Source organism: Otolemur garnettii, unplaced genomic scaffold (assembly GCF_000181295.1).
Source record: "Otolemur garnettii isolate 467f Iridium unplaced genomic scaffold, OtoGar3 scaffold00135, whole genome shotgun sequence".
Taxonomy (NCBI): domain Eukaryota; kingdom Metazoa; phylum Chordata; class Mammalia; order Primates; family Galagidae; genus Otolemur; species Otolemur garnettii.
In genome coordinates, this window is record NW_003852530.1 from 4,554,336 (window position 1) to 4,565,127 (window position 10,792).

At 60.2% G+C, this 10,792-nt stretch overlaps 1 protein-coding gene across 3 annotated transcripts; it reads left to right on the forward strand.

The window, feature by feature from the left end:
* The first annotated feature begins 226 nt into the window (after positions 1-226).
* On the forward strand, positions 227-10,526 carry LRP3 (LDL receptor related protein 3). Of its 3 annotated transcripts, XM_003798432.2 has the most exons (6): positions 227-268; positions 6,199-6,337; positions 7,537-7,751; positions 8,169-9,285; positions 9,471-9,603; positions 9,867-10,526. In XM_003798432.2, the coding sequence occupies exons 2-6, from the start codon at positions 6,324-6,326 to the stop codon at positions 10,452-10,454; spliced, it is 2,067 nt and encodes a 688-aa protein (XP_003798480.1). In that variant the 5' UTR covers positions 227-268; positions 6,199-6,323; the 3' UTR covers positions 10,455-10,526. The 3 variants fall into 3 exon arrangements, with proteins under 3 accessions (XP_003798480.1, XP_012665994.1, XP_023374142.1); XM_012810540.1 differs by lacking the exon at positions 227-268 and having other exon boundaries at positions 6,047-6,337; XM_023518374.1 differs by lacking the exon at positions 227-268 and having other exon boundaries at positions 6,047-6,298.
* The last annotated feature ends 266 nt before the right edge of the window (positions 10,527-10,792 follow it).

Sequence of the window (10,792 nt, forward strand, 5' to 3'; positions counted from 1 at the left end):
TAATCAGAACTGCTTCCCCTCCCTGCTGCTGGCTGGCTTGTTGGCGGGCAGAACCTCTGGGCAGTGCTGTGGCCTTGCCCTGCCGGATGAAGGGAACTGGCCTTGAGTTCAGCCATGATGTCCTGTGTCCAAACAAGGCTGCTGCTGGCCCATGGCAGGGACCTGGGGCCCAGGACCCCAACAGCTACTGCCTCCACTGACCCCTTTGTGTCTCCCACAGTGAACATCTTTCTCACGGGGAGGCTCAGCAGTGCTGTTCCTGCCTTAGGTAAGTAGGCTGCTTCTCCCCTTCCTCTCTTCCTCGGAGGCCTTCCTCTGGGTTAGTGACCTCTGAGGACAGGCCTTCGGGGTGCTGGCTGCACCCTGATGAGCATCTTTTCTGCACTGCAAAGGAGCAGTTTAGTCTTGGGCAAGCTTCAACTTCTGTGAACCTCAGTTTCCTCATCTGTAAAATGGGTGCAAAGTGGGCTCTACCTGAAAGCCTGGCTGTTAGAGTTTGTTTAGTCAATGAAATGAGATGCTCAGCATGGTATCTGGCATGTGGTGGCATCATACCACTGGCAACCTGCCACAGATCCCGTACAATTGACACACTGTGCTTTCTGTTTGGCTGTGGAGTTCCCTGAGGGCCAGGAAGTACCATGAGATGCCCATTTGTTTCAAAGTGATCCCCAGGATTTAATTTGTAGAGGTATGACTGATGACACAGGGAAGGCTCTTGCTTTTCTTGAGAGGAGGGGATGTGCCCTGTCTGTTACACAGGGCCACAGGCAAATTACTAGGCTTGATCAGACAGAAGCAGGAGCACATGGAAGGCATAGGCCAGGGCCTTTATTAGGGTTCCTACCGGGCACGAGAGCCAAGGCAGAATAAACAGCTTGGGACTGGCTTGTCTAACTCTGGTAGGTTTGGGTCCTGGGGGTGGTGTCTAATTCTCTAATTGCCTGGTGCCTGGTCTGGGATGCTCTAGGGCAGGGGAAATATTGATTTGATGTGGGACCCTTAGTTAAGAAGGAGGACCCTTGCTTAGCACAGCTTTGGATCAGCTGGTCTGCAGGTGAGTTCCAGTCCGGCCAACCTGCAGGAAAGAGGTAAACATTTTGGTCATCAGTACGGATGGAAACTAGGAGGATGCGGTTAGAAGACCCCTCCAACCCCCTCCTCCTGCTGGTCTGTCCATCCACTGCTGTCCTTGAGCACAGTGAGGACTGTCAAGAACAGGGGGCAGGGGGCTGCTGGGGGTTGGGGAGTCAGCTCAGACCCTTATGTCCCTTGATGTCAGGGAGCCTGTTCTATAATTGCTAAATCTCGCCATCTCTCTTATCATTCAGCTAAAATATCCTCATCTCCAACCAACCCTAAAAAGGCACCGAACTGAGCACAAGGTCAAGGGGTAGCCAGTGGGCGGGCCCTCTGCCTCATCGGTTGCCTGTTGTGCTGTAGGAGGGGCAGGAAGTACCTGGGGCTTTTAGGTCTGCCCAGGGCACAGCTTGCTGCAAAAACCTTTGGGGGTTCACTCAGGTGTGAGGACCCAATGATGGCAGAGAGAGACCCCTGCTGGCTATGGTCACTGGGATCCCCAGACCCAGGGTGGACAGCAGCCGTTCCTGCTGGCCCCTCTCCAAGGCTCTGCCTCTCTCTCCCCCTGGGTCTTCTTTACACTGAGTCCCGTGCCCTGCAGCCTGGCCACCTCTGCTGAGCAGGCTGGCCCAGGGCTCTGCCTTGCTCAGCCTGGCACCTCAGCCCCTAGAGTGGATGACCCCGTCTCCCATCCCAATTTCCAGAAAAGGACAGACTGGCCCAGCTGTGGCCGTGGCATAGAGTGGGGAAGGTGGCCATGGGGGTCACCTCATGGGGGTTACTTACAAACATGAGCCTCAGGCTGGTGGGCATATCACCTCAATGGTCTCTGCCTGTACCCTGTGGCTCTGAACCTATCTGTACCCAGGTTTAGAAAAGTGAAGCTCCAGGGACAAGGGCCACTTGCAGCAGTAGGGAGGGAAAGACACCATTCAGTTGGTTGTTTTTAGCGGTCAGGACCTCAGGCCCCAGCAGGGTTCACACTGCCTATGTCAGGGGCTGCTGCTGTCAGTGTGGTGCCCTTGGTGTTGGGAGCTGCGAACGGCTGGTGTGGCCATAGTGGGTGATCACCGGAGCTCTCTTGGAGTCTGGCCCTGACACTGACCAGCTTCAGGCTGCTGGGGTGCCCCCTCCCACCATGGCACCATGACTGCATTTTCAGGGGAGCCTGGGTCAGGAACTGTCCCCTGCCCTCCTCAGCCCTCACTGGGCTCAGATGCTATTGCTAGCCCAGCTGGGCTGCCCAGGGACGTCACGGGGTTTGGCCCCTCAGGCTCTGTCCATGCTCATTGTTAGGGACTGACTGGCCAAAAGATCTACCTCTGGCTCCCCCCTCTCCCCTGGCCTTTAGGCTCTGCCACAGGCCTCTATGGCCCCAGTGGGTGAGCCCAGGTAGGGTCTTCATGTGCCCTCTGGTCACCTGGCAACTTCTCTGGCATGTCTGGGGTGGACTCCAGGCTCCCTGTCGTCGGGTTACACCAGGCAGGCTGTCTGGAGTATTTATTGATCACTGCTGGAAATCAGATCTGTAAATTGTGCTACACTAGGCCTTGCTCTGTCCTCTCAGGAGTATTTGGGAGGAAAGGACACTGGCCTAAAAGTGCCCAGTCATTCCTTGCCCATTCGAGCTGCTGCCCTGGCCCTGAGGGCGGAGGTCTTCTGCCAGAGTGGAAGCAGGTGTCTCCAGTTAAAGCTCAGATGGGCCTCTCTGACTGCCCCCCAAGCCCCTCTCTACGCATCAGTGTCCCCCTAAACTCACAGCTCACCTCTCCTCACTGCCTTTCCACCCTCATACAGCCCGTTATCGGCCTCACTGCCACCCTGGGTATTCCTGGAGACTCTCCTCCATTGGCAACCCCAACCCCCTGCCACCTGAATGTCTGCCTAGAAACTGCTTCTTTCCACAAGTTTCCCGGCTGTCCCTGGGAGATAAGTAACACCCACTGACTCCATTTTACAGATGGACATGCTGAGGCCCAGGGCAGAACAGTCTGACAATGTGTCCTGGTATAGGAGACAAGAGGTCCTCCCCTGCCACTGCCTGGAGTGGTGTACTGGCCAGGACTGAGGCCCACCTCCCAAAGAGTGCTGGGGGCAGCTGTCTGAGGCCCACCGCCAAGCAGCGTCTAGTTAAGAGCTTCTGCCCAGAGCTCCTGGGTGGTCTCCAGTCTCCCTCCTGCCCACACCCCTCTGTGTGGGGTCAGCCTGATAGCTTCACAAACTACGGTATTCCAGCCCCCTTGAGGAAGAGAAAAGAATTAAGTGAGTGCCAATGCCACTGTGGCCCCGATTGGGGAATTCCTGGGGTGCCCTCAGGGGTGAGGCTGTTTGAGGGGATGTGTTACTAGGGCTTTGTTGAGAGGCAGAGTTGGCTGGCAGCTTTCCAGTCATCTGCTCGTGGCATGGTTGGTGATCTGGAGAGACAGGCCTCCCAGTGCCTGAACAAATGGCCAGATGTAGGTCTAGGAGGAAGAGGTGTTCTGGCTGAGGCAGGCCAGAGAGAGGAGGATGGCAGGTGACGCCTGGTGTGAGGGCCTGGCTTTCCCCTGGCTGGTGTGGGTGAGAGGTCTGGCCTCTGTGGATGCCTTCAGGACAGGCAGGTTTTGTCTGTTTCCTTGTCAAGACAGATGGGGCCCTACTCTACAACTGGCTGTCCTTGGGCTGAGGGTACAGGTAAACAGGGGCTGGTTCCCACCCTTCCTGACTTGAGGTCTTCTGACCTGGAGGCCTGATACTTTTTTGTTTTTGTTTGTGTTTTTGAGACAGAGTCTTATTCCATCACCCTGGGTAGTGTACCTTGGAGTCATAGCTCACAGCAACCTCAAATTCCTGGGCTCAAGTGATCCTCCTGCCTCAGTCTCCTGAGTAGCTGGGACTACAGGGGCCCGTCACAATGCCCAGCTAGGTTTTCTGTTTTTAGTAGAGACAGAGTCTCACTCTTGCTCAGGCTGGTCTTGACTCCTGAGCTCAAGTGATTCACTTGCCTGCGGTCTCCCAGAGTGCTGGGATAGGCGTGAGCCGTCTCACCCTGCTGGTTTTGGTTTAAACCTGTGCTTTGGAGACTCAGTGTTGGGAGAGGATGTGCCCAGCCTCACTGGGCCCTCCACTTGGAAGGCCTTGCTCAGCACCGTCTGGGAAGAAAAAACTCCCAATGGATTTCATAACGCCACATCTCCGGGGTTTACCAGGTGGGTAACTAGGGGGTCTGTGAGGTCCACATGGCTGGTGGCCTCAGCGTCACAGGGGCACTCGCACATTCGTGCTGCATTCTGCCCTCTTAGCTTGGTCCAGACTCTCCTGGGCTGGGGACAGAGTGCCTGGCCCCCATTTCTGGGTGAGAAGTCAGGTTCAGGTGTGAGAATCAGGTGCCAGGCTCTCAGACACTGGCTTGTACCTCGCTGATCCAGGACTGTTGAGAGTCTGATGGTGACCTGATGGTGGCCAGCTTTGCTTTAGGATATTTAGGGTATTTAGGGTATTTCTGTGCCTGCCCTTTGGTGCTCTTGTGAGCCTTCAGATGTGAACTTAGTTGGTGGGGTTGGGGTTACCAACTCTCCGTTCATCGCTGTGTCAGACCACAGGGACCTTCATGTTCATGGCAGGACTCTGTGGGAAGGGGTTTTGGCTCACAGCTCATACCTGGGTTAATGGGTGACTGGGCCAATTCACTCAGTGACCCACACTGATTAACACCCATCTGTCACCATGGGTGGCCTGTGCAGGACCCTGGGACACAGCATCGTGCCAGAGCCAGTGCACCCCTGCCTTCCTATTACTTTTGTCTGGTAATCCCAGGAACAAAAGGCAACTTGCTGCTGAGGCTGAGGCTGGGGAGGGCAGGGAGGAGCCTGCACGCTGGGACTATGCTGGGGGCAGTTGAGGAAGGCTTCCCTGGGAAGGGGCCTCAGAGCTGAGAGAGGAAGTTGAGCAGGAGTGAACGGGAGGAGAGAGGGAGGGAGAGCATCTAGAGACCTGCAGAAGCAAAGTCTCCCCGCACTGAGGACCACAGGAGGCACAGGGCTGGGTGACGAGGGGTTGAGGGAGGTGTGAGGCAGAGGGGTGGACAGGGAGGGGGCAGGGCTACTGCAGTGAATTGTACCCTTGTCCTAGGAGCATGGGAGGCTGCCAGAGGGCTTTCCTCCTTTCCGCAGCTGCACCATGTAGGGTCTCTGAGGGTCTTGCTGAGAACCAGAGAGAGGGCTTCTCCCAGCGCACAGTGGCAGGTGCTGGAGTTGCAGAGGGAGGAAGTGGTATCATTGCGCTTAGGTATAAAGTCATTACTTACCTTCCTGGACCTTGGTTTCTCCATCTGTAAAATGGACCCTGCCTTCATCACACATCATTGCGAGGATCAGATGAACCAGTGTGGAGGAGGGGAGAGAGCTGCAGGAGGGGGTGCAGCCAAGTACAGGGACCCAGGGCACAGAGTGTGGCAGGGCAAGGCAGGCCCACCCTGCTGCCTTGGCTGGTTTGGAGTCCTCAGGCTGGCTGGGGCTGGCTGGGAGCAGAGGGCACGGGTAAGGAATTGGTTAAAGTGAGGCCTGTGGGGCTGGGTTTGGGCGGGTCCTCCCTTCAGCTGGCTGCTGTGATGCTTGGTGCCCACGCCTGATTCGGCCTGCGGCAGACACACTACAAATGCTTGCTGCTTAGGGCCGAGAGAGGCTGAGCCCGTCAGAGGACCAGGGTGACTCCTGACCTTACCCCTCACTCTGTGGCCCTGGGCAAGTCACTTGCCCTCTCTGAGCTTCAGTTTCCTCCTCTGGTTTGACACCTACTTGCTGTGGCTTCCCACTTACACACATACTCAGCATAAAGCCCAATTTCTATACCAGGTATGGTCAGACCCAGTTGTGTTTCCAGCCTGTCTGGTCATCGCCCCCTTCCTTCAGGCCTATTTTATCACACTGAGTAGGGCTGGGGCTACAGCCTCCCTGAGTCCAGGGCGGTCTCCCTTGACCTCCCAAACACACCACTTTTGAGAAATCTTGCCTTGTGGCCTTGCTCTCGGCGTGGTTGCCCCTGACTGGACTAGAGCCCACCCTGGGGGAGGCCTGTGCTCAATGGTGAGGTGCTCAAGCTTGTTGCCTGAAGACGGGGCTGGCACTTCTCCCCCGACAGCTGCCTGCAGCGGGAAGCTGGAGCAGCACACGGAGCGGCGTGGTGTCATCTATAGCCCTGCTTGGCCCCTCAACTACCCACCGGGCACCAACTGCAGCTGGTATATCCAGGGCGACCGTGGGGACATGATCACCATTAGGTGAGGGGACCCAGGGGATCAACGTGGGCCTGCAGGAGCTAGGCCACTGAGTGTATGCGGGACTGTGTGCCTGAGTGGGTGTGGAGCGTGTGCACCTGTGTGAACACATGTCCGTGCTTGTGAACACGCACAAGTCCGTCTCCAAGCAGGCATACAGGGCACGTGTGAGCACGTGTGTGCAGGTGTGCTACAGGACGTGTGACCACATGTGAACTGTAAGCATGTGTGTGCATGTGTGAGCCCATGAGAGCAGCAAGTGTGCCCAGCTCCTGTCTCTGTGGACCTCTGTAGTTGGGTGCCCTGCCCTGTTTCAGGGGACGTGGGGATTGGTGGGAGGGAGGGCTGGCAGTGCAGCACTAGGAACCACGTGGGGAACTGAGGGCATGGTCTAGCTGTCTCTGAGGTGGCAGAGGTGTCCTGTCCGTCCTGCAGGGGTGGCTTGAGGGTAGGCTGGCACTGAGCCCAGCAAAGGGTTTCCTCACTGGGCTTCAGGGCAGTCTTGGTGGGAGAGTTAGCTGGGCAGGAGGCTGGGTGCTCAACTTGCAGAGGGACACAGGGTGAGGCGGCCGGTAGTGACACTGAGGGTCTGGGACCCTTGGCCTGGAGGGGTCACAGGGACATGTGGCCAGGAAGCACCATGGGTTCTGTCTGCCATAATTCTCCTAAGTGCCAAAACCCAGAAGGTCCAACCTCCTTGTTCCTCCATAGCCCCAAGGCACAGGGACCTGTGGGATCTTTCTAGGCTTGGTGCCTCAGTTTCCCTATGGCTCTGAGCCAGGGGGTTCAGGGCTAGACCCCAGGTGACAAGCTGTCACCCAGCTCACCCTCAGAGCTATGCCTGGCCTGTCCCAGCAGACACAGTGGGAGGGATCTGGGCACTTGGGCCGCTGCCCTTCAGGGGAGAGTGTCTGGGGGTCCGACTCCCCCCTCCACTGTGGCTTTGGGCTGAACAGTGAAAAATGGGAGGAGGCTTTGGAAGTTTGGGGAGAGATGTGTGTGTGCAGTGCAACCCAAAATGATGTTCACGGATATTGTGGTTCTTCAGGGAGCTGCACTAGGACCTCTGGGTGGGGGCAGAGTGGCTGGGAGTGGAGACATCAGGTGCAGTGGAGGGGGCGGACCTGACCACTCTGTTGGGTCCTCCCTGGCTATGGGGCCCTTCCTGCCTAGCCATGCCTGTGGTCCTCTCGGCCCCACAGCTTCCGGAACTTTGATGTGGAGGAGTCCCACCAGTGCTCACTGGACTGGCTCCTGCTGGGCCCCGCAGCTCCGCCCCGCCAGGAGGCCTTCCGCCTCTGCGGATCCGCCATCCCGCCTGCCTTCATCTCTGCCCGCGACCACGTCTGGATCTTCTTCCACTCAGATGCCTCCAGCTCCGGCCAGGCCCAGGGCTTCCGTCTCTCCTACATCCGAGGTGATGGTGGCCGCAGGGTAGGGTGGGGACACCCACGGAGGACTCAAGGAGCCTGTGGTGGGCTTCTGGCTTCCTGTGGGGTCCCCCTGACCGGCCTGTCCATCTTGGGAAGGTGGTGGCACTGGTCATGCTGCCAGCCCCCTCCCCGATGCTTATGAGTCTCCTGAGGTCACTGGCTCCACTTCACAGGCTTGAGTCGGGGGCAGGACTCTCCCCAACATCAGGTATAGGACCTGAGCCCACCCTCAGATAGCCACGGACAGGGAGAGGCCCTTCTCCTCCGTCATGCCTCTGCCTGTGCCCCACAGAGGCTCAACTGGGATGGGGAACTCCTGCCGGCTCTTGGCCCCAGGGCTCTGTGCTGGAGGGAGGCTCTGCTCTCCACTGACGGTCTCCTGCCACCCCTTTGCCCCACAGGGAAGCTGGGCCAGGCGACCTGCCAGGCAGACGAGTTCCGCTGTGACAACGGCAAGTGCCTGCCCGGCCCGTGGCAGTGCAACACCGTGGACGAGTGCGGGGACGGCTCCGACGAGGGCAACTGCTCCGCGCCTGCCTCTGAACCTCCAGGCAGCCTGTGCCCTGGGGGCACCTTCCCGTGCAGCGGGGCGCGCTCCACGCGCTGCCTGCCGGTGGAGCGACGCTGCGACGGCACACAGGACTGCGGCGACGGCTCCGACGAGGCCGGCTGTCCCGACCTGGCGTGTGGCCGGCGGCTGGGCAGCTTCTACGGCTCGTTCGCCTCCCCGGACCTGTTTGGTGCAGCCCGCGGGCCCTCGGACCTTCACTGCACGTGGTTGGTGGATACGCAGGACCCACGGCGCGTGCTGCTGCAGCTGGAGCTACGACTGGGCTACGACGACTACGTGCAGGTGTACGAAGGCCTGGGCGAGCGCGGGGACCGGCTTCTGCAGACGCTGTCCTACCGCAGCAACCACCGGCCAGTGAGCCTGGAGGCCGCCCAGGGCCGCCTCACCGTGGCCTACCACGCCCGTGCCCGCAGCGCCGGCCACGGCTTCAACGCCACCTACCAGGTGAAGGGCTACTGCCTACCCTGGGAGCAGCCATGCGGGAGCAGCGGCGAAGGCGACGGGGCTGACTCAGGAGACCAGGGCTGCTTCTCAGAGCCCCAGCGCTGCGACGGTTGGTGGCACTGTGCCAGTGGCCGAGACGAGCAGGGCTGCCCCGCCTGCCCGCCCGACCAGTACCCCTGCGAGGGTGGCAGCGGCCTGTGCTACGCACCTGCCGACCGCTGCAACAACCAGAAGAGCTGCCCGGACGGCGCTGATGAGAAGAACTGTTTCTCGTGTCAACCGGGTACCTTCCACTGTGGCACCAACCTGTGCATCTTTGAGACGTGGCGCTGCGATGGCCAGGAGGACTGCCAAGATGGCAGCGACGAGCACGGCTGCCTGGCGGCGGTGCCCCGCAAGGTCATCACCGCGGCACTCATCGGCAGCCTGGTGTGTGGCCTGCTGCTGGTCATCGCCCTGGGCTGCGCCTTCAAGCTGTACTCGCTCCGCACACAGGAGTACAGGTGGGCGGCACGCCACGCAGAGCCTCAGCTTTGTCCGCACTGCTCGGTGGCTCTGGCTCACGAGCCATCTGTCCACACCAGGGACCGGGTGTCTTGCAATTCTAGATGGAGGCGGGTCCCTGCGTCCTGTAACAGGGCAGGTCCCAGCCAGCCCCGCCATGCTGCCCTCTGTCCCCTGCTTTTAGGGCCTTTGAGACCCAGATGACGCGCCTAGAGGCGGAGTTTGTGCGGCGGGAGGCTCCCCCCTCCTACGGTCAGCTCATTGCCCAGGGCCTCATTCCGCCCGTGGAGGACTTTCCTGTCTACAGTGCATCCCAGGTGAGACCCACTGGGCCTTGGGCCAGACCACAGACAAGACAGGAGACAGAGAGGCCACCGGTCTGGGGGTCGGGGTGGGGACAGCATGCAGGCTGGGCCATTCAGAGGCTGAAGGAGGAGAAGGAGAGGCCTGGGCTGTATGACCTGGGGGGCTGTGGCCAGGTTTGGGGGTGCCAGGTGGAGGATACAGGTTCCTTGAAGGTGTGTTGGCTTCTGCGCCTGCGCATCCTGGCCGCCCCTTAAGCCTCCGCCCTGCCCCGCAGGCCTCGGTGCTGCAGAGTCTTCGCACAGCCATGCGGCGGCAGATGCGCCGGCACACCTCCCGCAGGGGGCCCTCCCGCCGCCGCCTGGGCCGCCTCTGGAACCGGCTCTTCCACAGGCCTCGGGCTCCTCGAGGCCAGATTCCGCTGCTGACTGCGGGGCGCACTTCACAAACGGTGCTGGGAGATGGGCTCCTCCAGCCCGCACCAGGGGCTGCCCCGGATCCCTCCGCACCCCTGACAGACACAGGGAGCCCCAGGGCAGCCGGGGACGGACCCTCTAGTGCCCCCAACCATGTTGTAGAGGTGGGACCTTTGGCACCGCCCCCACCCTCAGGCCCACAAGACCCGGAGTGCAGGCCTGTGGACAAGGACACGAAGGCCGGCAGGGACACTCTGGTGGACAGACCAACCCCTGTGGACACATCATGGGAGCCGTGCTCGGCCCAGGACCCCCACACCCAGTCCCCCACTGCCAGCAGCACCCGAGGCCCCCACTCACCAGAACCACTGGGGGTCTGCAGGAGCCCCCCACCACCCTGCTCCCCGATGTTGGAGGCCAGTGACGACGAGGCCCTGCTGGTCTGTTGACCTGCCGGGCTCGCTGGTGACCGCCACAGCCCCGCTTTGTAACCAGGGAATACACAGTTGTTTGTACCCTGCCTCCGAGTCCTTTCTTACGGACAGACTCACCCAGCTGTGGCTGCCCCTGGAGGGCACAGTGGGCAGGGACCCTGGGGGATTGGTCAGGGCAGGAGGGGAGCGGTGAGCCCATCTGCAGCGTCCCAGTGCACACGAGCACCCTGAGGTCTCCCTTCTGCACCCCTACTCCATTCTGGGAATCCATTTCCGGGGAGGAGCGGGCCAGGGGAGGGCCATCGCTGGGACGTGGCTTGCCTTGTACACCCCACGGTGGACCCGCGCCCCTC